General features: G+C 40.9%; 2 protein-coding genes and 1 long non-coding RNA gene across 3 annotated transcripts; 1 reads left to right on the top strand and 2 right to left on the bottom strand.

Annotated features, from left to right (window-relative positions):
- The first annotated feature begins 646 nt into the window (after positions 1 to 646).
- rnf207a (ring finger protein 207a) lies at positions 647 to 26922 on the top strand. Its single transcript, XM_028576809.1, has 19 exons — positions 647 to 752; positions 895 to 923; positions 1157 to 1347; positions 8176 to 8308; positions 9115 to 9259; positions 9911 to 9992; positions 10113 to 10188; positions 10702 to 10827; positions 11896 to 11942; positions 13909 to 13981; positions 14877 to 14945; positions 15376 to 15444; positions 16555 to 16661; positions 19564 to 19741; positions 23364 to 23549; positions 23826 to 23877; positions 23978 to 24095; positions 25201 to 25293; positions 26336 to 26922. The coding sequence occupies exons 3-19, from the start codon at positions 1157 to 1159 to the stop codon at positions 26484 to 26486; spliced, it is 1896 nt and encodes a 631-aa protein (XP_028432610.1). The 5' UTR covers positions 647 to 752; positions 895 to 923; the 3' UTR covers positions 26487 to 26922.
- On the bottom strand, positions 4945 to 6811 carry zpr1 (ZPR1 zinc finger). Its single transcript, XM_028576810.1, has one exon. The coding sequence runs from the start codon at positions 6569 to 6571 to the stop codon at positions 5225 to 5227; it is 1347 nt and encodes a 448-aa protein (XP_028432611.1). The 5' UTR covers positions 6572 to 6811; the 3' UTR covers positions 4945 to 5224.
- Positions 8002 to 10901, bottom strand: LOC114554784 (uncharacterized). The gene is made up of 3 exons (XR_003692464.1): positions 10658 to 10901; positions 8504 to 8618; positions 8002 to 8283 (listed from the first exon to the last, which is right to left on the bottom strand). It is a non-coding gene; the product is annotated as an uncharacterized LOC114554784 (long non-coding RNA).
- Positions 26923 to 27506: the final 584 nt, after the last annotated feature.

Genomic DNA, 27506 nt, shown 5'->3' with positions numbered 1-27506 from the left:
CAGACTATTTCAATTTAGAACTAATTATAAGGAAAACAGAGACAAGTCCACTTAAATTCTTCATTTGACAAAATCATTTTTTTTGAAATTTTGTCTGCAAGTAAGCGTACAATTCAACATATATGGAGAATAAAGTTTCCCATAATGAATGAATAATTAATTAATTAATTAAATGGGTTTAGTAGTTATTTTCCCTATAAGTAACACCAAATTAAAAAGTTTTTTTATATCCAAGGAAATGATTAGACAATGATGGACTTGTCAAAATAAAACGTTACCTGTTATTTCATGAAATGCACATTTTTGCTCTTGAATTAGAATTGGATAACCACTCTAATTATTTCTTTTTTTATAATAATGGCATTTGTTTTTATGCAACCTAACCAAGCTTTATTAATGCAGCACTATTCTAAAACAGAGTTTACAAAGTGCTTAAGGCAATGCAAATAATGCTTTATGTGAGCAGTTGAAAGTATTCCTCTCTCAGTGTTGCTGCCCCCCCCCCTCCAGTCACCCTGCCTTCGTTTCCAAGACATAACAGCAGTGTGACATTAGAAATAGGACAACTGTCTTTTTAATTTCTATGGCACAGCAATATTAAATGTCCCTTTTGCACTTTGGCAACACACTTGGGGGCTGGCATGAGGTGCGTGCTGCCAGCTGCCTGGCGGAGGGACCCCATCGGCCTACTATCGAAGAGTTTCTGCATTGCTGTCATTCCTGCTGGGAGTAGCTGATAGCACCACTGAAAGGTAAGACAGTGGCTCTCTGTGCTTTCTGTAGACTAGCCTACTGCATTTACATTAGGATTTGTTGGCTGGATGTAATGTTGGTGCTGACAATGTCTCTGATGTTATTTATTTGCCGTCTTTGGATTGTGTGTTGTCACTGAAGCCCCGGGCACTCATTACACATCTGACAAGGTAAGAGACAAAGAAAAAAAAGCTTGTTTTTCCAAGTATTATTATTATTATTATTATGACTGTCTTGATCAAAGTGTTGCATTTCACAATCGGATTAGCCTCTCTTATAATAACTGGAATATTTGGACTATAACACATGCTAAAGCTTTTTTGTTTAGTGATGTCATGATGTGGCTTTTTAAAACTTGTGAATCAAGTGCTACTTAGTTTGTCATTACTCACTCTGTTTGCAGATGGCAGGAGAAATCTTTACCAACTTGGATAACCTGTGTAATGTGGATTGCACTAATGTCCACCCCCTGGTGTGTCACATGTGCCATGAGCAGTACCAATCCCCGTGTTTATTGGACTGCTACCATATCTTCTGTGCCCGGTGCCTGCGAGGCCGTACCAATGACAGCCGACTCAGCTGCCCCCTCTGTGGGTAAGAGATAGCACTATCGGGACCAATTTAAGCTGGGAATAGATGATCGATCTTGAAAGCGATGGAAAACCTAAATATATATTCTTTTTCTCCACACAAATTGCATTATAAACTGGTGCTCTGCTCTGAGACTGCTCTATTCTAACTTATAAGGAACATTTGGAAATAAACATGGAGATGCTGAGTAATTAGCAGGCAATCTCAAACTGTTCAAACGTGATTAAGCTGTTTGAATGAGGGCAAAATATAATTTTGCTCCCTGAATCCCCAGGAGGGTCAAACGTTTTGTGTGAAAAGCCACATTTTCCCCACAGGCCCCAGTTTTGGCCAGCGTTGCTCAAAGGGATTTGTTCCACATAAGTTGATTAGTAGATTGGTTTGGTTCGTGCAGGAGGTTTGAGGAGAATCCCATTGGTCTCAGAGAGCATCAAGCCACTCTGTTTTGGCTTTAGGAGGGTGCGGCTCAGTGACCCATTGCTGGCCTGGTCTGGGCAGGACAGACCTGAGTGGCTGGAGCAGCTGCAGGGTCATCCCAGTCTCTGATTTAGTCCTTGGCCCCAGCACTCAACGGGGTCAGCAGGTTCCTCTAAGACCAGTCACACAGCAAACAAAGCATACTGGTATTTGGCACTGGTGCCAGCAGCTTAGGGGCAATCAAAATCAGTCACATGATACCAATCCATTTCATTCCCTATTAAGGAATGACTTGTGGGTACCAGTCACCTTCAGCTCTGCAGTATTAACTTCCCCCCATCAAATCACACAGGCATGTATAGAAACAACGTTTCAAAGTGATTATAAGGGAGCCTTTTCTACTGCGTCAGATACAACTTAACCCAGATTTTTCAATCTCTTTTTTTGTGTGGATGCAGACATTTGAATAGTGATGATGGTTTCGTTATCACTGCATTATTCTCACCTGCTCTTGTCATGTCGTTTAGATACAGTTCCATTAATTGATTGATTGATTCACTTTATCATCCCAGAGGGATATTGGTTTGCAGTGTGTCCACAAAATGTGACACGCACACTAAAAAACATACACATTTAAAGGTCCCATGGCATGAACATTTTTAACAATAATATGAGTTCCCCCAGCCTGCCTATGGTCCCCCAGTGGCTAGAAATGGTGATAGGTGTAAACCGAGCTCTAGGTATCCTGCTCTGCCTTTGAGAAAATGAAAGCTCAGATGGGCTGATCTGGAATCTTGCTCCTTATGAGGTCATAAGGAGCAAAGTGGCAGTTGGTCAAAGCCACATACACATTATACAGTATTACGGGACCACTAAGGTCTATATAAAAGAGACTTCAGATACACTATTAGGGGACCACTAAGGTCTATATAAAAGAGACTTCAGATACAGTATTAGGGGACCACTAAGGTCTTTATAAAAGAGACTTCAGATACAGTATTAGGGGACCACTAAGGTCTATATAAAAGAGACTTCAGATACAGTATTAGGGGACCACTAAGATCTATATAAAAGAGACTTCAGATACAGTATTAGGGGACCACTAAGGTCTATATAAAAGAGTCTTCAGATACAGTATTAGGGGACCACTAAGGTCTATATAAAAGAGACTTCAGATACAGTATTAGGGGACCACTAAGGTCTATATAAAAGAGACTTCAGATACAGTATTAGGGGACCACTAAGGCCTATATAAAAGAGACTTCAGATACAGTATTAGGGGACCACTAAGGTCTATATAAAAGAGACTTCAGATACAGTATTAGGGGACCACTAAGGTCTATATAAAAGAGACTTCAGATACAGTATTAGGGGACCACTAAGGTCTATATAAAAGAGACTTCAGATACAGTATTAGGGGACCACTAAGGTCTATATAAAAGAGACTTCAGATACAGTATTAGGGGACCACTAAGGTCTATATAAAAGAGACTTCAGATACAGTATTAGGGGACCACTAAGGTCTATATAAAAGAGACTTCAGATACAGTATTAGGGGACCACTAAGGTCTATATAAAAGAGACTTCAGATACAGTATTAGGGGACCACTAAGGTCTATATAAAAGAGACTTCAGATACAGTATTAGGGGACCACTAAGGTCTATATAAAAGAGACTTCAGATACAGTATTAGGGGACCACTAAGGTCTATATAAAAGCATCCCAAAAGCAGCATGTCATGGGACCTTTAAAAGGTAATCAGAGACATATATCCCGCACATGCAGTGAACAAGACTACACAGCACCACCATGCAGCGCTTATAAAGTACAAATATTTAATATGAAAAACTAATGTTGGTCACACTGAGGACTGCTGTCCTCTTAAAATAGTGTTTCTGCCTAGGCAACATATGTTAAATTGTATAGTCACCCAGAGTTTTTCCACATGTCGACACTATACTATGAGATCATTGTTGCACATTAAATATATGGCTGAAGTTCTGAACCTGAGGCGACTTCCACATTCATCTGCCTTATAGCTATTTGATATTAACCTGTGTTGAGGTAGATAACGTGTACTACTCAGCTGCATCGCTGAGTCGAAGTAATACCAACAGTGCTTTTATTCACAGCACAATGCACTGAGAGGTGAGGGGAAAAACCCTAGGTAATCATTGGTTTTCTATGGAATAAATGACCCTGTGGGCACAGCTGTCTGGGCTCAGGCTACAGGGGCCCGCTGCCTGGCAGATACTATTTCTATCAGCAGCAGCAGTCTGCTAACAGCTGCTCACTCTAGAACCATGTAATCTAGGAATTCACTACTCTGCTATTAGTAGAACACAATAGATCCCCGTTGCTATGAAAACTAGATAAAACATGCACAGCAGACAGGGCCAAGGGACATTAGCGTCACTCCAACTGAATTCAAATGAGGCAAACAGCATTACGGTTAAATCAAACAGGCCTGTGCAAATGTGGTGAATGCGACAGAAAACTGGCCACTGCATCGGCCAGTGTAGTCCTTTTCTACCTGAGATGAAATGGTCATGTTTTAACTCTTTGGGTTAACTAGAATTGGCTTTAAATCAGGACTGGTTAAGCTTTTGTTTAATAATAAAAAAACATTTGTTGACAACTATTTTTGATAAGTTTGTTTTTTAAGCAAACATTTTTTTCTGGTTCTCACTTCTCAAATGTGAGGATTTGCTGCTTCTCTTTGTTTTAAATGTTAGTAAACTGAGTGGCTTTGGGTTTTGGGATTGATGGGAGGCATCAAGTAAGAAATATGAAGATGCCACCTTGGGCTCGGGGAAATACCACTTCAACAAAATGACGAATATATGAACTGATAACGGAAATAATCGTGAGTCGCAGCACTAACATATATTTATACTGAGACGATCCTGTAGAAACAGTCATGTTAATCTGTAAAAAGCACCCAGACTTTAATCTAAATCCACAAGTCAAGTATACAATCTGGCTGGGAGCTCTGGCTTTGTTCCTCGGACTAATTATGCAGGTAAATTAGAGGTAAACAATCAATTTGCATAATTTATTTAGCCGATGTCATGCATTTGTCACACAGTGTGTGGTTATCAAAGAGAAAAAAAAGCATTACTTCAATGAGAGATAACAGGGCGCCATCTTCTGGAATGTTACAAGAATGCAATAAACAATGAGTTAAATGATTTCTCTTTTAATAACAGCAGTATCCATTTGTTTTACAAATCATGTCACTTATATGCTTGCATGGTTCTTTTCACGGTGCATGTAGGCTAACTTAGAATTCCTGTCACTGATAAATATACTGCTGGAAACAACCGTTCAACCGGCGTTTATATTCAAATGTATGAAAATGGAACAAAAATATGGAGCGATATAAGTACTCTGTTGTTTGTTTTTTTGACATGACATTAATCAATCATCAGTTCATTTAGTCCTTTCAGGTGGTGCCGGCAGTTCATTTGTCCTCTTGATATCCCTCAGTCTTCATGTCGTTCAGGCCGAGGTCTTCATTCTGCTCAAACGTGCGGGTGTACTTCTCGATAGTGATCTCGGGATCTGGATCCGGGGCGTACACATTCTGCACGTAGCTGTTCCCCGCCGGGTCGTCCAGGACGATGTGGACGTCCATCTCTCCGGCCATGATCTTGTCGATCTTCTCCCCGAACTCGTTCAGCTTCTGCTGCCGAGCAGCGGTGCAACTGTCGCCGCACATGAACGGGTTCTTGGAGATGATCAGGTCTTTGATGTCCTTCAGCAGCCCCTCCAGGGTGGTGAACTTCCCGCCCACGGCTGCCATCCCCAGCTCAAACTCCAGCTCGGGGATGACGACGGAGCACGTCTCCGACTTGAGCACGTCCCGGGTCATGTCCGACGGGTCGGTGAGGTGCAGGGTGATCTTGGTGCCCATCTCCTCCGTGCCCCCGCCCGACTTCACCTCGTTGGTGCGGTGGCCGCAGCTGTCGCAGTTGGTGGCCATGATGATGACCTCCTTGAAGTGGGGGATCTGGACCAGCTTCATGTTGGTGGCGGCCGGCGCGTTGCATTCGGGGCAGTTGGTGTTGAAGGCCAAAACCTCGTCTCTCATGGCGTCGATGTCGTCGGCGGCCGGTTCCTCCTCCTCTTCCAAGTCATCGTCGGCCCTCAGCCCCAGCTGCATGTCCTGCTGCATCGTCCGCTTGAACAGGGACACGGTCAGAGCGTCGTCTTTTTGAGGGGCCTTTGGGTTTTCCACAAAACTGTTGCCGGATGGATCCTCGATCACCAGGGTGAATTCGCTTTCGACCTCTTTTAACTGCCTCAGCTTGTGGATGAATTCGTCGATTTTCTCAGCCACCTCAGGGTCCGTTGCTCGTCTGACAGTCTGGTCCTGCTCCAGCCCTGAAACTGCTCGGTCCAACAGGCCCTCGATGGTAGAAAGTGCCCCTTTCTGGGTGAATGGAGGGATCTCAAAATCCAGCTCGGGGATTCTGGTGGTCGCACTGTCTGATTTAACAACCTCCCTGTTCAAGTCCTGCTTCGTTTTGACTTTCAGTGTGTAACACACGCCTTGGTCCTGAATCCGGCCCGCGGACTGGATCTCCGTGTTTGACCAGTCGCAGTGAGCGCAGCTGAAAGAGCTGATGATGACCTCTTTGAAGAACGGGATTTTGGTCAAAAGCAAACGTGTCATACCGTTTTTAAAGCAGTTCATGCACAGACTCTCGATCTCAGTGGGTTGCCAGTCTGCGCCGTCGGCGCTTATCTCCTTGAAAAGGTTCTCACTGCCCTCACCTCGCACATTGTCCTCGGAAATAACAGACATTTTTTTTCTTCTTTTGATAAGTTCTCCCTCGGTAAACTAACTGTTCAGCGGTCCCGCTCGTCGTCGACTCGTTCGGGGGTGTATTTCTTCTGGAACTTTCTATATGACAGACCGCTACACCGCCAAGCCTCAGTCAAGCACACGCATATAGAACACACGACGTTAGGTTTGTTTTACAGGTTCTTCCGCATTCTCTTCTTCTATGGTGGAGGTGTCTTTGAGGTCACTGCTGCCCCCCTCAGGTATTCTGCAGTAGTACAGGAAACACTACCTGCAACTTCCGCTACAGTATGTCAATGGTCATAGGCTACAGATGTTTACTATGATCTTTTTGGGGACTATTTAATATATATTGCACTGCACCGGGGCTGCACTGTCACGTTTATTTCCCTGTTTTTTGCTTCATTCAATTTATTGTTGTCTTCTTTTTTATTTGACTCTTCATAAATCCTATTTAAGGATATTATAGGCTATATGTATATTGCCCTATGCTTTTGTATACCTTGTCCTAATGTCTAAATGTTTACATTTTATGAAATTGTGAATTAGAACTTGCCTTGCCTTTAGAAAAGCAGCAGATGTCTGTGGGCCCCTTTTCTTTCATATCTGTAAACGTTTCAATAGTGAGGCCTGCTAGATTTGTCCAGTTGTAGAAGGGATTTTGCCATACTTGAGTTGGCTTGTGGTTTTAGTTTAAATCCAATATTTCAATTCCATGGATTTTCTACTTTTACATTTTTGATTGTTATTGATAGTTTTTTCTTTTCTTTTTTTTAAGTTTGCATGGGAAAGAGCTCAGTGTTGCTGAATTACTCAGGACCATTGTGGAATAGATAGTAAGCTTTTTTGTTCCTCAAATTTTAGATATGAGGTGGCCTTGTGTGTCCTTTTCCTGACTGCATACGTTATACATATTGATTTTTAGCTGTTGGTTGAGGGAATGTGGACTGGAATGGGTGTTTTTTATGTTTGTGCATGTGCTGCAATCTTCTTTCAATTGATTTTGAATATCTTGACATACAGAGGATAAAATATGATTCATTCATGCAATAACTTAAAGCTCCCTCATACAAGTTTTGGGACAAATACAAATACTCAGATTTGAATAATAATGTACAAAAAAGTTCAGTTACCTTGCTAACTATTCTTAAAACACACATCTTCTCATGTCTCCCTATTGAGAAAAATGTGTTCTATGAATGTGTAAATAGTGTTCATTTCAAAAGTTCAACTACTTAAGTTTAACTGATGCCACAAAATCCTGCCCATGCGTCTATGTTTTAAACTCAGATTTAAGATGAGCACAAAGAAACTTTCTTCCTTCAGCAGATGAATGTGAAAACAAGCTTTTAGTGTCAAACTCTGCACATACATCATTCTGCACAGTGACAGACAACCACTCAAAAAACAGAAGTACAATAACTAGTCACTCTTCTTCTTGTTACTTCACTTTCATTCTTAGTTTTTATCAGATCGAGTCATTTTAAATATTTCTGGCATACATCAACGTGAAGAATAAAACAGATACTTGTTGCAAGTATAACTATTTTTGAAATAAATGTCAGACTTTTCTCAGGCTGCCTGAATGTCTGTCTTGGCCACAGTTATCCATCCATAGTAAAAGGGAATAGCTCCCTCCCACCAGAGGACCGTCTGCTGAAGTTCCTGGTCGACAACAATGCGGATGCTGAGGAGACAGTGCAGTGTGCCAACTGTGACCAGGAAAGTAACACAAAGGTATGAATTAACAGACAGAGCCACATCACTATTCATAGTTAATAAGGTAAAGGTCACCCAAAAGTTGGGCCTGTATTTTAAATCACAGTCTTCTCTGTGCAAAGCTGTAGTGACATGACAAGTGAACACAGACATTAGAAATAAATGTACACTTATGTTACATGAAAACTTAGCCAGGAGGTGTTAGTAACTCACAATAACACAGGATGAGGGGGAAAAAGTGGACTTCAAGTCTCATAAATCCTGTAAACATCCAGACAGGCAGACATCCGGTCTGCAGGGAGCACATGAGTACTGGATTGCTTTATGTCTGAGGATATAAAAGAGAAGCTTAAGTTTACACAGGGATGAATCCAGCTTTTCATGGACAGACGGCCCTTCATTACTGTAAGGGACAGTTTGTGTTTGACTTTTAATGTTTTTCACTTAAATCTGTGAAGTGTACGTTACTGACACCAGAACCTTCGCAATTTGATTTTGTAATTGAAGATGTTAAAGCCACTATGTGTAGATTTTTTTGTGATTATATTGTCTTTTTTTGACAGCAAGTTTTTGTTGAATTGAGACAATCAAACATCGGTGCCGTTATTTTTCTTGTCTCATGTTCAAATCCTGGGCTGCCACAATGTCTTTGACACAACCACTCGGGGAGCGCCAAAGTCAGAATATTTAGAATTGCACACTTAGTAGCTTTGAGATTTATAGTATTTTCATCAAATATTGCTTTGTGTAGCTTTGAACAATACAAGCATTGCTACACTTTGTCTTTCAGTTGCTTTTTTTCTTCTTCTTATGTTTCCATATAGGACGCAGGGGTGATGTACTACTGTAACACTTGTAGCCAGCCACTTTGCAGCGCCTGCAAGGAGTTGACTCACAAGGCCAGAATGTTTTCCCACCATGAGATTGTATCCCTGGCCAAACGCACCAGAGCCAAACACAGGAAGTGCTGTGAGTACCAACTATAATGTACTCCAGAAGAATAACAAGGCACTGCTTACTTTTAAAATGTAGTATGAAAGCATGATGTTAATAAAGTGTAAGTGGTTGACTTCTGTCAGCCAACCTTTGTTTGTATTCTGAAACGTCTTGTATCTATATTTTGCTAGTCTCGCATTGCCAGACCTTCCTCCATAGCACTGCGGAGGATGGTCTGGCTAGTCCACACACAGCAATCCGGGATGGGAGAAAAATGTGCTCCGATTTATTGGCATTTCTTTAAACTAATCACAGTCGTCTTGGGCGTTGCTAAGCGCCAGGCGGAGCCACGGTGCAGCTGCAAAATAACCTCAGGAAGGAACTTGTTTTAGTGCAACATGTGTACATTCAAAAGTTGTTTTAGTCGTGCAACAGATAACTCTGATTGGACAGATAGTCTAGCTAGCTGTCTGGATTTACCCTGCAGAGATCTGAGGAGCAGTTAACCATAGTCCTCAGAAATCCACCGGAGTTTAGAATGCTAAAACAAAGAATGAGGAAAGTAATGGACATCCGGCCGAAATGTAGACTAGCATTTTTGCAAACCTGCTCATTGGAAAAACAGAACACTTTAACTCTGTCAGTCCTGTGGGCTGAGGTTAAAAGGCATCTGTGTCTCCACAGCTCTCCACGAGGAGCCCCACATCCTGTTCTCAACAGAGAATCAGTCCATGCTTTGCATCAAGTGCTTCAGAGACATGCAGGTGTAAGTCAATCCAAATGTATGAGTGACAGAAGTTCTTCTCTTCTCTTCTCTTCTCTTCTCTTCTCTTCTCTTCTCTTCTCTTCTCCACATTAACTCAGGCGTGTTGTCTGTTTTCCACAGGGAAAGTCGGACTCACTGCATTGATATTGAAACAGCTTACATGCAGGGCTGTGAGATGTTGGACCAGGCTGTGCTGGTGAGAGAGTGTCTGTTCATCTACACATTTGGCATTATGAATAATTCAAGCACCCAGCAGCGGTGATGATAGTGTGAGATGTGGTGCAGGTGTACTCAGAATGTGGATAGGTCATTGCAATGCAATTTGAATATATAAACAAACGTATAAATCAGGAGTATTTTACAGCAATGTGCAATATTTTGAGCATTGCTGAATTAAGCTGGGTCAAATACATACAATAAAATACAATAACATGTTCGTTTTACACCATTTGATATGGTTATTTATGTATATAATATTTACATATACTTTTTTATCCTTTTTCATATTGTATTATATATAATAAGTATGAAATAGGCAGAATTAAAAAATACAATATATAGTGTTATAAGCTTAAAAGGCAAAATAGCCTCAATGCTTGCGTGTCTCAGCTTGGAAGTGGTGATAAAGGCTCTGATGGCACATGTGTGGCGGTGCAGTAGCCTACATGGCCGTTCACTGACAGCACACCTCCTCCTCCTCCGTCTGTAGGTGGTGAAGGAGCTGCAGACTTCGGCTCAAGAGGCGATCCTTCAGCTGCGAGCAATGATAGGAGAAGTGTGTCTCAATGTGGAGGAAGAAGAGAGTGCAATCTGTACTCTGTTCAACAGCTTGCAGGTTATATAATGATCCTGGTGTGACACGCTTTATCAGCTCACTCATGAAAAGAGAAACTTCTGCACGCTGCCTTGAAACCGCCTGTCTCTTTATTTAAATGGGCTATGTTTTTTTTCCCATTCAGATCTTTTCCCAGTCGGTGTTTAAAGTACATATACAGTGCGTGTATGTTATCATTTCTCCCTCATCAATCTACACAGTATATTTTTTCAAATGTATAAAAGAAAAAAAAACTGAAATATCACATTGACAACTATTCAAACTCTTTACTTTGAAACTTGAACTTTGAGTCAGGTGCCTCCCATTTCTCTTGATCATTTTTTAGATGTTTCCACACCTTGATTGGAGTCCACCTATGGTCAATTCAATTGATTTGACATGATTTAGAAAAGCACATACCTTTCTATATAAGGTCACACACTTGATTGTGCAAATGAGTTCCAAGGATCAAAACGTTGTCCATTTGAGTGTGGTTGGGAGTCAGCGTGCGTGCGGTACTCTTAAAAAATAAATGCTGTTTTCCAATAACCTTGCATCTAAACGTGATGTATGGGCAGTATCACTACACTCCTAATGTCTTTTAAATGTTTTCCCCTAACCATTACAAGAATCAATATCATCGTTTCGTCGAGCAGCAAAATACATTCTGTATAACTGCCTCTTGGTTTACTACATCAGGTTTGTTTATAAAGAGTAAGTTAAAATGTCAGTTACAGAAAACTGGACCAAAGAAACTGTCATATACATCTTTCCGAAAAACATCCAGTCCTCTAGAAATGAAATCCAAAGTGAAAAATAAGATTCAAATCCTCTTTTGACCTCAGTCTGGAGTGCAGTAAGTTGCTTCATCTGAGTCCATTAACACTGCACGGCCACTGGAGGTCTCTGTTAACCTATTTGTGAGAAAAGAGTGTATTTTCTTTGCACAACTAACATTCAAAGAGTACCGACACCCGACTGTGGATTTTACACAATCTTGAAAATTCATTAGGTATTGAAGAGCTTAAGGCCATTTTCACAGCAGTGTAAGGAATAAAAGGGTCTGTTTCCTCTGTTCTCATCTGACAGGAAAAACTAGCAGAGAGGAAGAAGATTCTACTAAAAGCAGTTCAGAGGTAAAAGGAAACATATGGAGATTTACAGTTCCTATATAAAAATGCTCTTTTGTTGCCTCAAAGCTCGTGTCACAATATTTACTTTGAATTGAATGCTATTATCCCGCTGTCACTGGGGTCACTTGATAGTTTTTCTATTGTGTCATGCTGCATTGTACTCTGGGTGATGAATAGCAGCACTCTGTTTGCTTTGGAATAATACCTCTCCTCACCAAACACATTTTCTTGCGTGATTTTCATTTCAACTAAGCATGGTACTGAATTAAAACCACCTCAGTAGGATTACAGATTTAAAGCCAATGGTTGCATCTTGTGCTTGGATCCAATCAATACAAATTCAGCCAACTGTAAAGTATTGGTACACAAATACACAGTCTGTGAATTTTCCATATTATGAACAACAGCAACTGTTGCAGGAAAACCTGGATGAGATTTCCTCCGCTTTAAAGGGATAGTTCAGATTTTTTGACGTGGGGTTGACAGTTGTATGATCGCAGAACCCAGGAGTTGCTGGTCTGCTGCTGCCTTGATTTGTTAGTTAGTTAGTTAGTGTTACTGTGTGACTTTGGTGTTATAAAGGGTTAGTTCACATTCACCAAAGTCACACAACAACACAAACAAACTATCCGATCGAGGCAGCGGTAGATCAGCTACTCCTGTGCTCTGCGAGGTAAAAGCGCAGTTTTTGTCAAAGGAGTCTGGTGGCTTTGAAGGGAGCAGATGGATATAACGGCTTTAGGAAAGGGTTCTAAAAAATATTGTGAACATAGCATACATTTAAACTGATGTTGATTTTTTTTTTTTTGAGGTGGCTAAAATGCGTTTAGCTGCTGCCCTCGTCCACAGCAGTACATTGCTTAGCTTCCGTGTTGGAACTCCTGTCTGCTTCTCCAAACTGGGGACGTACCGACCACCATGTACTGTAGTTAATACACTGACTATCGATAAGTACCTAATACATCCCAATTTCAAAATATCCGAACTATTCCTTTAAATAAAAACAGAACACCTTTAACATCTGAACTACTGAGAAATGAGCAACTATTGTCTGTTGCAGCACCCATGGTGTTGAGCCTTTTTTAACACAGTACATTGTTCTGAGAAAAGGATCATAACTTTTTATTTTTCATTTGTGGCAGCCTACCACAATCTTACTTACTTACTTACTTTGCAGCTGCTTGTGTGTGCAGAAACAAGACTGTAAAGTGAAACAAATTATTATTATTATTATTATAATGAATTATCAAAAACAGGATAATGACTGCCTCCCAAACCATTCATTAAAGCATTGAGTAAGTATCGAGCCACTAAAATAAATGATACAAATAAATAAAGGTTGATTTAATGTCATCCAAGGTTTGCGACCAATTAGTCTCTAAAATCAAATGAAGGCACATCAGTCAAATCTTATGTGAGATTAATGACTAGCTTAATAATTGACACAGTGTATAAACAGACATAAAGTGTGTTTTATCTTTGTCTCAACCCTTGATGTGAATCTGCAAACTCCCATTTCCAAATTGCAAATGGAAAAATCTGAATGAGAACCATTTCTGAGCACTTTTCTTGTTCAGTGTACGCTCCAACGTACGTGTGATTGAGAACAATGTTGTGCATGTGAGTGAGTGAGTGTATCGGGTAGCACTCTGTGGGGATCTTTAATGAGATTTCTCCCTCTCCATTGCCTGGAAGCCGTCCAGTGGCTGGGTTCCCGGAAGGGTGTTAAAGGCTATTTATGTCAGGCTTTGTGTGTCCGGTCCTGCGTCTGTGCATGTGTGTGTTTGTTACAGATAGAGAAGACAGAAAGATTAGCTTCTGGAAATATGGACTATGTTGTTTGTGGTTGCACCTCCTGAGCTGAATCCTCTGAGTATTTCGTCAGCCACAGATGTAAAGGTGTAGCGTTACATGTTTGTATGTGTTTGTGTGTGTGTGTGTGTGTGTGTGTGTGTGTGTGTGTTTGCAGTCAACACGAGGAGAAGGAGAAAGCACTAAAGGAGCAGCTCTCGCACCTTAATGCCCTCCTACCAACCCTGCAGGTAGAGTGAGATACTGTAAATCACCCTATACATCTAAAGGGGTCGGGGGATGATTAATGGAGTTGGAAAGCAGAAAAGAAACTATGTTCTGATAAACACATTTGTGTTCAGCTTTTGGACATTTTTGTTAAATATACATAATATTCTAACTTTTTGGGGCCTTTGAACAGTTATTTAAAATTAAACCATTTGTGTCCTGGGGAGAACACAAGACTTTAACCCAGGAAACACATGTTTGTATTCTGGGAGTTCAATTCTTATCTTAACTAGTCCTTTTTGTGCCTAAACCTAACTGTCGCCGCCATATGAAGGTCGCCTAAACTTATACTTCTAGGCTAAATTTAACTGTAAAGAACACTAAACTTAACTTTCATGTGACCTGTCTTTACTAACCTTTCGTACAATATCATACATGCCGATTTATGAGTGTGTGTTGCTCATAGACATCTAAAACATGACAAGGAGCCCAAACTAGACACTGTTTTTAGTACGGAGTAGCAAGTCAAAAATGTTGCTTCAAATGGGCTGTACTCAACATTAAGAACATAGCAGTAATCAAATATTTGCTATGTAAAGATATGGTGGAGTGATGGCGTCCTGAGAAGAGAATAAAGTCACACTCCCTCTGTGTGTGTTGTAATCCCAGCTTCTCTGTTCTTTGTTTTGATAGCCCGTCTGGCCGCATGTGCATGTTAGTGCATGTGGCTGTGAAAAAAATGTAGGTATTTCACATATTGGGGAACGGAGAGGGGTCCATAGAATGGGCTATGGAAATGATGTGTGCCGTTTGTTTATGGATGAATTCAATACCGTTTCATCTCAATTTCCGTCTGTTGGGGTCTCATATATTCCACAGCTTGTCTGAACTCTAACCTTTAATCTGTGATGTGTTTAGGTGCACCTCGTCACCTGTTCAGCCTTCCTTAGCTCAGCTAACAAGTTTGAGTTTTTGGACATGGGCTACGTGAGTACAGCCACAGAAACTATGAACTATGTTTTACTGCATTTCATGAGAATTTGATCAAATATGAATAAAGAGTTGCAGTGCTGCAATACAAGACGTGGGTAAGAAAGAGTAGTGGGGGAGGTGGATACATAACCCAAAAATTAAAAACAGACTATATAAATATATAAAAAGGAATAGATAATGGAAATATAAAAAGATGACTCACTGCATATATGTAATACTTAACTATGGACAACACATTATCAGCATTTCCAAAGCCACCCTGTCTATTGTACATACATTGCAAAGAGCTTACGGTTTATTCAGAGAACATTTTCTTGGCAAGAGACAAGTTACAGTATTAGCTGGACTGAATTGGTCTTTAAATGGATGCTGTCCATAATGTCTCAGGTCACTGAATCCCAACTGGATGTTCTTGCTTACACAGCAACTCATGGAGAGGCTGAAGAGGATTGTGAAGCTCCCTCATCGACTGAGACCGGTGCAGAGCAGCAAAGTGAGTAGAAACAGCCTTCGTGCAGGGCTGGAAAAGGTTACATTCAAAATGTGATCCACTGCAGTGTTTTGATGAGTTGTTTCACTTGTTCCCAATTCAGTTTCACCTCTTTCTCCTCTGTGGCCCTAATGCCCAGATCCCATTATTCTTGTAAGAAAGTTGGGTTCAGTGCCTTCTAATGGGAGCTTTAGTCATTCGTTCATTTATTCGTCAGGGACGAGACAGTTAAAGGTCCCATATAATGCTAATTTTCAGGTTCATACTTACAACGTATTTTGGGTTTCTACTAAAACATGTTTACATGCTTTAATGCTCAAAACACACATTATTTTTCTCATACCGTGTGTCTGAATATACCTGTCTTTTTAAGCCCCTCTCCCGAAAAAGCCCAGTCTGCTCTGATTGGTCAGTGTTTCCGGGTCTTCCAGATCTACGCTCTTCACCATCATTGCAGCCGGGGTATAACTGTAACGGCACTTTCTACCTATATATAGTGACATCACAACCTTACAGAATATGGGCTGTTCTGAATACTTAAATAGCACATGCCAGATTTAGCCAAAAGGGTCATTTTAATCTGCAGTAAATCATAGAGCATACACATACAAGTACATATAACAATCAGAACTTTACAAAATCAGGCGTTGCAACGCCATTTCTCCTACTCTTTTGAAAGTGGGTAGGGTGGGTAGGTTGTTTAGGCTGCGGCGGTGGGAACCGCAGTGGATGCTGGTGAAAAAAAACAGTGAAAACTGTGGCCTGCAGTGGAAAGTTGAAACAGACTTTGTTTTTGGAGAAACGCAAGCCGGCCGATTATGCAATCAACCAGCGATCGGACAAAACACAATGGAGTGGGGAACACAATAAAGACACAATTGGGCCATTGAAGTGACACTCCCACACTGCTGCACAAACCTGATCGCAAACCTAATTGCCGCATCGGCTGATTTGGTTTGAATGCAGCCTTATGTGTTTCTTTCTCTCTGTTGTTCTTTTTTTTCAATTTTTCATAGAAACGTTAAAGGATAATATGGCAGAAATGTTTGCACATACTTGAAACTCTTTTGAATTACTACTGGACTAAGTGACTTTATCTCTGTCTTCCATTAGATCAACACGGACTACAGAAGTGAGTTTGCTCGCTGTCTGGAGCCCTTACTGCTGCTGGGTCAGCGCTGCCCTTCTTCTGTTGCCGGATCTATAAGTGTTGCAGCAAGGTGATAACATTTACCTACTGCCAAATATCATTGGAATGTAATCACCAAATGATCCAACTTTTGGATTCTTCCAAGAAAGCAAAAAGTCTGGACAGGAAATTTCACACTTGTAAAGAATCCAAACTCAAAATCCCCAAATGGTTTGCAAGTACAGATGGTAGACAGCGATGACTGCAGTGAGAGGAAAGGAGGCGCCACACTGAGTCCCACTATGGCAGTTATTCAGTCTATCTGTAAGCTCTCTACACTGATATGTTTACGTAAATCACCTTGTTCCAATGGGGGCTGGGAAGGACGCAGTCGATCCTGTTTTTAGGAAGCTTTGGTTTTGCTGAGGCCAGGCCACAGACAAAGCAGATAGCATGGTAATGTGGAAGAATGAGTGAGGTGCTACATTGCCACAGTTCCTGGATGGAGAGGCTTTCGTTATGTTTTGTTTTACTTAGAATAAAGTGTTAGGTTGAATTTAGTAGCTGAAGGAACCCCACATCTGACAATTCCATATAGTATTTTCACTTATTCCTTTGAGAATTACATCAAATCACCAGTGAAAAACCTTTATTAAAACTGATTTAAACCATCATCACTACTACTCAGAACAAAGACTTGTCCTTTCTCCTGCGCTTCACGTCCTTTCGCGTCACGTACACACACTCCCCTGACCGATTTTCTTTCCACATCAATGTCCCCCAACTGTTCACAGGTCTTTAAGCCCACCCACTAATGCCAACATACTGACAACTCTCCTTTCCAACTTGCTTAGCGCTCTGCCAGTGCAAGATGCAAAGTGGGCAGGGTTTGGTGGCCAGCCTGCTGGCACTATTTTTATCGTAATTTCACAGAACTCTCCAGGATTCATCTGGAAGTTGGCATGCAGTAGCGGTCGGGCCACTTTGTTCCTGGCCGCTGATGTCACAGCTTTAGCACGGGCAAAGTCTTTAATTTGCGTCAGTGATGGGAGGACAGAGACGGGATGTGCAGAGGATGACATGTGTATGGCAGAGAGAGAGAGAGAGAGAGAGAGAGAGGGATACATGTTTTAGACAGGTCCTCTGTTGCATCAACACTGGGCAACAAGGAAGGATTAAGAACCTACCAGACCCTAGGTAAATGTATATGTATTTTATAATTTTTCAAGTCATTGCAGCCTATTCTCTTGTATAAAGTGGAGTGTTCTGAGTATGTGACATGTGCCTTAACTTGCAGCGTGAACCCCCCCTACATTGAGCTTTTATAGTTGAGTGTATTGAATATTTTTGGTGATTGCAGTTCAAGTAAATGTGTGGGGTCAGAGTTGTTCAATGGCTTTCTACTCTCTTCAGTGAATGTGTGATGATGCCATTGACACTGTCGTTGCACAAAGTGGTCGACTTCACAATTTTTCAAGTCCACATGCTTCAGTTCACAGACAGAAGAGGAAATGAGCTTTTCCTCACCGTATGGTTGTTCAGAAAGCTGCCCACATGGTGTAGCCTGTTATTTGCGACTGAATGCGTTATTGTGTCTGATACATCTTCAATTGCTGTCTGAAAGCTCCTACCTCCACTTGGGAGCCACTAATGTACAATTGCAAACCGGCAGGGATTGGTAGACAGCCAGCTGGCTGGCCCCATTTGTATTATAGTTTCACAGAACAGAAGTGAAGAAGTGAAGTTGTACAGCCATGTTCTTTAATGCAACTGTTGCTGCTGCTTTAGTACTAGCAATGTCTTTAATTGGCTGTGTTGGGACACAGCCTGGATGCTCAGAGGACAACATTCGTATGGCAAAGTGAGAGGATGTATTTACACCTAGGCTATTGTAGAATGGCTTCAGGGCAGTTATGCTTTGCTAGGCATGAAGCCAGTGTGATGGTCCCAGTTAAATGTTCATCTAGTTTTTTGACTATGTGCTGTGCATTCATACTTTCACACTCCTGGTGATGACGAAGAGTGTTTTGAGTCAAAAAGTCAAGAAGTAGTGACCACTGTAGGTTGGAATAATGAAAATTGTGGAGAATGGGTGTTGTACATAATTCCCAACTGATTGCAAAGATGGTGAGGTCTGCTAACCAGTAACTGGTAAAAACTAAAATTAGAGTTAAAATTCTGAGAATATGTACATGAATATGTATACGTCAGTAGTCAGAACAGAGCTGACTGTAAGTTACCTGCAATAGAATATTATGGACAAATTACAGAGTTCAGTTTATCTAATATTAAGCTTTAACCCTCCCGTGGTATAAGAGACAGGGTTTAGCTAGACATAATGGGCTGTTGATGGAGAATAATGTCATCATGTACAGTTATGAACAGCGGTGGAAGAAGTATTGAGATTTACTTAAGTAAAAGTAGGTACTAATACCACACTGTGAAAATACTCTGTTACGTGTTAAGTAAAAGTTCTGCATTGAAAATGTTACTTAAGTAAAAGTAGCCGATGTAAGTGTCTTCAGGAAAATGTACTTAAGCTATTAAAAGTAAAAGTCATCATTGCAGACAAATCCTCACATTTTAGAGACTGGAAACGATCCAAACAGTTCTGTCAATCAACTAAGTGTTTAATGGTCTAATCATTACAGCTGTACCTGTAGGCCTGTATATTGTTGGGTAGTTTAATTTATAATAAAACATCGTATTTTATAACCTACATGTGTTTTGTGTGCAAAAATCTTAATTTGTAAAGTAACTAGTAACTAAAGCTATCAGATGAATGTAGTGGTGTAAAAAAGTACAATATTTCCCTCTGAAATGGAGTAGAAGTAGAAAGTGGCATGAAAAGAAAAGACTAAAGTTAAGTACTGTACAAGTGCCTCAAATGTGTACTTAAGTACAGTACTGAGTAAATGTACTTAGTTTACATTCCACCACTGGTTATGAATGAGAGAAAAAACACATTGATGATTATTTTCCCCTCCCCTCAGGCACCAGTCCCCCCTGTCAGTGTCCTGCCGCTCCCCGTCTCTCAGTGAGATGCCCCTGGGCTCGGTGTGCGGGCGAAGGCCCACCTGTCACCGCAACATCTGCACCAAGGTGCTCCTGGCTGAGGGGAAGGAAACGCCCTTCACCGAGCACTGCCGCAACTATGAGAACAACTACAGGGTAAGAGCTGTGTATGTGTGATGACATTTCTGACAATTACCTGATGCTTTTAGCCAGAACAACTTTTGAACAAGACTTAAAAGAGTCTACGGCCATGCCAGCAGCTCTGTGAGGCTGTAGGCACAGCAGGGCTTTGAGCTAAATGCTAACATGCTCAGAATGCCAACATGCTGATGTTGAATTACCATGTCCCCATGTGCGATATTACGAATCCCGCTTTGGCCACGCCAAGACCCGCCCTTCAATAGCATTTATTGGCCAGGCATCCATGAGAACGCAAGCTATCTTAACCTTAACCACTCAAGGTGAAATGCCTAACCCCAACCAATCGAGCTGCTTTGTCGGGCGGGTCTTGGCATTGCCATAGTGGGATTCGTAATTTTGCGTCCCGCGTCTTATTTTTTTAGCACATTGCTAACATTTGCTAATTAGCACTGAAAAGAAAGAGCAGCTGAGGCTTAATTTTGCGAGAATTTCGTCATAAATCAAAGTATTGCACCAGTTACAATTTGAACTTGATGATAGCGCTTGGTGAGAAGTTGACAGATCATCAAAGTTATTACAAGTCATGCTGTGGGGAACATGAATGTTTGTACCAAATTCCATGGCAATTGTAGAAAGTGAATAACACTTGAATGCCAAAATTGTGAAGAACATTACTAGGGGGTCATCATCTAATAATAATAAAATTATAAATAATTAACATTATTTATACACTGTAAACCCAGATTTAGCTGTAATTAAATGTTATAGTGGTCACTACTTATTCTTTCATGTTTTGTTAAAAACTGAATTCATTACTAAATCACATTAGTTGTTTGTAATAATCATCTTAAGTATGCAGTGCACAGATCATATTAAGCAGAGAATGTTAAAGGGGCGATTTAATGCAATTTCTTCGCTGTTTTCTTACTTTTTGCTCACAGGTTTCTCTATAGAGCTCCCTACAGCTTCGGCATAGATATTTGGCAACACTGTGTAAAATCTCACTCTGTCAGTCTGCCGTTTCCTCTCTCGCCGGCCAAAAGTTGCAAGAGTGGTTTTTCCGCTCACAGGTTCTATGGGGAAGCGAGACGACCACCATTCAACTCAAAAAAAGTCATATAACCATTCCAATGACTCCGAAGCTGTTCAGTTTAGGTAAATTAAGCTAAAAAAAACTGCATAGTTCCCCTTTAAGTTATTGTATGGGAGGGGCGGGGTCATTGGAACTGTTCTGCGGTGAAGTGATGCAAAGGCTCATGGGAAATATATATATATATATATATATATATATATATATATATATATATATATATATATATATATATATATATATATATATATATATATATATGTTCTGAATGGTTTCTGTCCTTAAGTGTGTTTTAATTTTAGTTACAGTTTTGGGATTGCATTTATGTTATGTGGGTTTTAGTTTTGTATGGTTGTGTGTATGATTCAGTGTTTATGTTCATCTACGTTTGTTGTTGCACCATGACCGGGACCCGGGTGGGGACTGATGGGCTCTGGGCACGAGGTTGAGAATGGTTGTTCAGATCTATGCAGAGCATGTTGGAAATTACAATCTATGCATTGTCATTCTTTCTGTTTTACTGGAACAAATGTATTGAATACATTGTTCTTAAAACTATGTTGTTAGAAAAAAACATACTTATAAGAGTCACTTATTTCTATAGTTTAGATAAGAAGAGCCTAATGTTTAATCTTTATTACATTTCAACTAAAGTAAATTATGTTTACTAATGATTTTTAGTAATGACTACTAATGTAAACTTGATTTGTCTACTGCATCAATTTACCAATCTGTGATGATACAACTTGACGTGTTAAGTTTCACCTTGTGGAAAAACTTCCACGCACATTTCTAGTAAAGTCAGCTAATTTGGGATAACAGTGTATAGCACCATTAATGAAAAAATGCAGCTGAAGGTGCTTTACAAAATAAACAAATCAATAAATTTGACAATATCATTACTAACTCTTCCAAAAATAATGTTGCATCTTAAAGATGACAATGTGTATCGATATTTTCACTTTGTATCGATAATATTGGATTGTTAAGAATTGAATCGATATATCAGTCCAGATCAATACATCGTTACACCCCTAATAAGCAATATCATTAAAATAGGCTTTGAGCTGTTTTTTCTCTAATTTGTGGTGGGAATTTGTTCCAAACTTGTGGTGCATAACAACAGAAAGCTGCTTCACCAAACTTTTTGTAAGTAATTTTTGGGTACATATAGCAAGCCAACACCAGACGACCTAAGGGACCGGTTGGGAACACATTCAGATAAGCAGTCAGTCGGCTTTTGTTGAAATTCTTGTTGCTGCATTTTGCAGCTGCCGCCTAAGAGCAAATTTACAGATTAAGAGATTTTTTTTTTTATTATTTATAATGTGAATATATAGTCAATTGAACAGAAGGTATTTTTCTGTAAACTGACAACAAGTACTTTCACGTTTTCAAAATTTTCAGTAGTTTTTTGTCCATCCACATTTGTTAAAACTGCTGAAGCAAATTCTCTTCCTGGGACGAGGAGCCATCTCTGATCCTCAAAGTAAAACAATGAAAAGGCAGCAGCATGAATTCCTTTGGGGAAGTCAACCTGTTTAGTAGACAACAAGGTTTTCATGCTCAGATGCGCTTAACCTGGCATCTGTACACCAGGCCCGTAGACAGGGAGGGTTCCACCCTCCCCCTCCCCGGGGGGTTGTTTGTTTTTTGTTGTAAAAAACAAGTGTCTTTGAAAATAATGACGGCCAATAATTTGAATCCCCCTCAAATAAAAATGATCTAAACCTAGCCAAAGCCTTTTGTGCATGTGTTACATGGCATGCAACATGTAGTCTCGCTTTGCCAGACCCTCCTCCAAAGCGCACTGGAGGAGGGTCTACTCCACATAGAATTCGGGGATGGGATGAAAACGTGTTCTGTTTATTGGCATTTCTTTAAACCAATCACAATCGTCTTGGGTGGTGCTAAGCGCCGGAGAAAAGCCGCGCTGCCGCTGCACAATAGGCTCGGAAGGAACTTGTTTTGGATTCAAAAGTTGTTTTAGTCGTGCAACAGATAACTCTGATTGGACAGATAGTCTAGCTAGCTGTCTGGATTTACCCTGCAGAGATCTGAGGAGCAGTTAACCATAGTCCTCAGAAATCCACCAGAGTTTAAAATGCCAACACAAAGGAAGCCCAAGGCAACGGATATCCGGCCTAAATTAGTGAAATCCAGCGGATTTTCCGGCGGCAACGGAGCAATCCCGGAAGTGGAACGTCAAGGATATAGACTACGCAACATGTAACAATCTAACATCTAAATCCACGCAACTAACTTTATGCACTCATAGCAAAATCTGTGAGGCGTGAATGCATGCGTGCGTGCGTTCAGACTTAAAAAGGTGGTACATGATCTTGGTAAGCAATTTGACAACATTGTAGTAAATATCTTCGGTGCATCAAAAGGCATGCTTGTTAAGATACCGGCAGACAAGCTAATGCAACACAAATTAGTGCATAAAACCTCACCAAAATGAAGTATTTGAACCTCATTATTAAATACAAAATCAGGGAAAAAAATGCAAAAAGGTCCCAAAAAAAGTGTTTTCTGTGTTTATAGACTCTCCAGACAGAGATTCAGAATCTGAAGGACCAGGTCCAGGAGCTGCACCGAGATCTGACCAAGCACCACTCCATCATCAACACAGATCAAATGAGAGAGATCATGGACAGATCGCTGCACATCGACAGCCAGATAGCTTCCCAGCACGCCACCGTGGAAACTATGAGAGTCATGTTTGAAGAGGTGCGTCGAGTGATACCTGGATGATGACCTTTAGTGTGTACCTTCCTCTGCCAGGCACTTCTGACAAACAAGTTCCTCCATTTGTTCTCGGTCAGTACCTCTAGCTGCATGCTAACAAGCCAGCTCTCACCCATTGTTATAAATGGTGACGGCTAGGAACGCAAAACAGAGGGAAAAGAAAAGAAGCAAATGTCAAGGTGTCCCATGAGTCGCATGACTGCAGTGCATGTGATATGTTATTTCATGAGAATCAACTTAACCACATTCTCCTCACAGGTCTGGGATGAGACTTTTCAGAGGGTCACTAATGAGCAGGATATCTATGAAGGTTTGTCTTCAAGAATTGAAATGTATCACTCAGAAGTTTATCTGTTTCACGTTTTGTATTGTGATGCCCTTGTTTTAATGTCGTTTGCTACTGATTTCAGCCCAGCTTCATGACCTGATGCAGCTGAAGCAGGAGAACTCTTACCTAACCACGATCACCAGACAGATCAGCCCGTACATCCTGTCCATTGCCAAAGTCAAAGAGCGACTCGAGCCCAGGTGTTGTATTCCGAGGATATATTGTCCATCTGCTGCCATATTGGGTGACAGCTTTGATATGAAGTACCACTCCATGAAGCATGGTGGTGTATGTATAGTAATGATATGGATAAAGACAATGACAGCAACAAAACAATGTTGTATGTCGTGTAAACAAAAGTCGATGTGTCCTTTTCCCACTTTTAAAGCTGTTTGGTTTTAAAAATGCCATCCGACTAAAGTGGAGTTAAACATGAAAGCTGCAGTGGGTAGAATGCAAAAAAAAAACACCAGAAATTGGAGTGAGACCTCTTCCTGCAGCTCTCCCACTGTGTAACAGCCAATAGGAATGCTCTCTCTCTCTTTGAACTGACCTGTGATTGACCAAATTAGGGCTAGATTTACTAAAGCCTGAAAACAGAGCAAAGAGGAGGTGCAGAAATTCTTTTCTCTTAGGCCACTGGAATTACAATATGGTGAAAGATCATGGAATTTCTGCCGAACAACGCCAGAAATAAAGGATAAGGCTTAGTAAATGAATGTATTGTCAACAAATCCCATGAACAGACCCCAAGCAATGGCGAATTATTTATTGTAACAAGTATTCTCTGTGTAGCTTATTCATCTGTGTCACAGAGCTTCACTGTTGTCCTAAAACTATTAAAAACATATCAGTGAGCCCCATTGTTGCACTGGTTGACACACACACACACACACACACACACACACACACACACACTGTAGTTTATCATAACTCGACAAACACACTATTCTGCTGCCGTTAATACTTACGGGAGCTGCACATTTGTATTAATCTGCGGCTGAAAATAGTCCACAACAAATGCAGTATTTACTCCTGTGGGCTTAATGCTTGCTAAAAACTAGAATGACCAGCTGTTTTTCCATATATTTGTGAGCCGTTTTAAAGATCTACATCTTCAGTAGGAACGAATGGACTTTGGTAGGGATGTTGGAAAGTATAGAGAGATGGACTTAACACTTTGTTGGTTTTGTTCTTTCCGTGGGATTTGCTGACAATAAGAAAAATACAGAATAACACCAGCCGGGTCCTTTAACAGCACCAACAGCTAAAGAAAATTGTTTTATTTCAAAACATATCTTCTAGGTTTCAGGAGCCTAAAGATCACCATGACGACCGCACAGAAACAATGCTGAAAATCTATGAAGACGGCACAATCGCTAAAGATGGTCAAGACAGGTACTGACATATACTGTGCTCAGTGTACTGCGCTGTACTTTCTCTATATGTAAAGCTTTATATAGGTGGATTTTCAGCAAGAGAAACAAGTAAGTTCAAGAGCCACCCCAGAAAATAAATAATTGTTTTATGTTTCAGGAAGATTTCAAAACTTTATTTGATGATTTACATACAACACAATTAAAAGTGCTACACTGTGGTGCAAAACACACGTTAAAGGGGCAGTAGATAAGACTTATAAACTAACTTTCTGTCATATTTGCTGAAACTGACCCTATGTTCCAGTAGAACTACATGAAGCAGGTCATTTAAAAACAAATTCAGCTCCTCTGCCACCACCTACCAGTAGTGCGATTTGCAAAAATCCACAGCTCCATGTTCAGATGCACCAATCAGGGCCGGGGGGTGTCTAACTGCGTGTCAATCACTGCTCACGCACACACATTCATTCTCCCTTGTGGGGGGAGGGGCTTAGGAGACCGTTTTGGGCTTTAGCAGAAAGGGGGGGAGGGACTGAGAAGTTGTCGATGTTCAAATTTTTTGGCTAAGTCCTGGATTGCACATTATAGTAAAGTGCGTCTGCAGATTTCCTCTGGCTGGATTATACTGTATCAAAGGGCTTGACTTTGGGATGGATTTTATCTGCAGAACTAGAGTAAGGGAGAGGCAACCCAAAGCAGTTTATGTTGTGATTTATGTTCTTTAATGACTGGTCCTGTTTCACCACTCCATCATCAATCATATATTTGGTACCTTACGAAACCACATGGGCTGAATATTCCTCCAAGAATGACACCAAAAAAAAATAAAAAATTATAAATTATAAATTTGTGATAATGAATATTACACTAAATAACAGCTCTAGGTTTAAAAATAGCAGTGTAGTATAAAGTATAGTATATAATCAAAGTCTTCAAATAGGACTCCCTCGAAAAATTAGATGCTACATCTCAAGGGGCTATCCTTTAAATAAATTCAGATAAATATGTGTCCATGCATTGGATTTTGGAGTCAACACACCTATTTTATTTGTGTTTGACAGTGACAACCAGACCTGTGTCACAGACCTAGACAGACACAAGAACAACCGTCCGCTGATCCTCGAATCGGGGGAGAGCTCTGTCAAGACCAATCGTCCGGGCAGGCCGAGGGTTCCCATGGAGACGGCCAGCCACAATGAGATGCCTTCTTAAACACCATGTCATTTGATTTCCTGCGCCCCCCCTTCCCCTCAATGTGCCTTAACTCAACCATAGCGAAGCCCAGGACGGTATGTCACTTATTCTGCTGTCCGGATACTGTACATAACAATTTCACAGCAGCGTGAAGTTGTCAACAGCTCCAAAGTGAGCCCTTGGGACAGACACTAACTGGAGATAGACGCGTGGAGGTCAGTCACTGTCAAAGTGGGACATGGACAGCCTCCTTGTTCAAAATGGACATAGATAACGCCATTTAGAATGACTTAAAACCGAGTGAATAATCTTTTACTTTTGCTTTGGCTGTTGAAATGATAAGTATGCTGAGAGTGTGTTATAACGGCTCTGTCTGTTTTCGGTCTGACAGCACACATGGAACACAGCAAATGCAATGATGTGTGTGTCATTCTGGGTGTCAGTGTAGGTCACTCTGATGTGTGTCTCGTACAAAATGAGGCAGTTATTTCCAGGATTCCCCCCCACCCTCCCCCCGACACAACCACCCACCCTGCAGGTTCTACATCTACATGCAAAAAGTGGAAAAAGCTAGAATTGCAGAGATGTGCGAATGTAACTGGCCTTGCCTTAACCTCGATCTCCTGCTAGTTTTTTTAGACTCCACACTCATCCTCAATATCCCAGCCAACCAAGGCGCTGTCTACCGCAGGAATAGATATTTCTCTTGGTTTGCCTCTCGACTCCATCACACGTCAGTGTCACCAGCATGCTGTAAGGCATTTGCCCTGCAGGAAATCAGCAGGAAACTTTCCATTTCCCTTACCTCCCCTTTCCTTATTCCTCCCCCTATATATTCTTATTACTTAATTAATCATGTTGGTATTTTAAACAGATGCGTGTTGAAACTGACAAGAAGAATCTACATATATAAGAAGAATACTGTAAAGGTATTTGCCCTACCGCTGCAAGGGCAGGGGGATCTAGAGGAGCGGCCATGTATCACCAGAATAATTTGAATTTGAAATGATTTTCAGGAGATAGTGTTACCCACCTTCT

This window comes from Perca flavescens, chromosome 4 (assembly GCF_004354835.1).
Source record: "Perca flavescens isolate YP-PL-M2 chromosome 4, PFLA_1.0, whole genome shotgun sequence".
Taxonomy (NCBI): domain Eukaryota; kingdom Metazoa; phylum Chordata; class Actinopteri; order Perciformes; family Percidae; genus Perca; species Perca flavescens.
The sequence above is the reverse complement of the archived record's forward strand: the minus strand, read 5'-3'. Positions and strand labels throughout refer to the sequence as shown.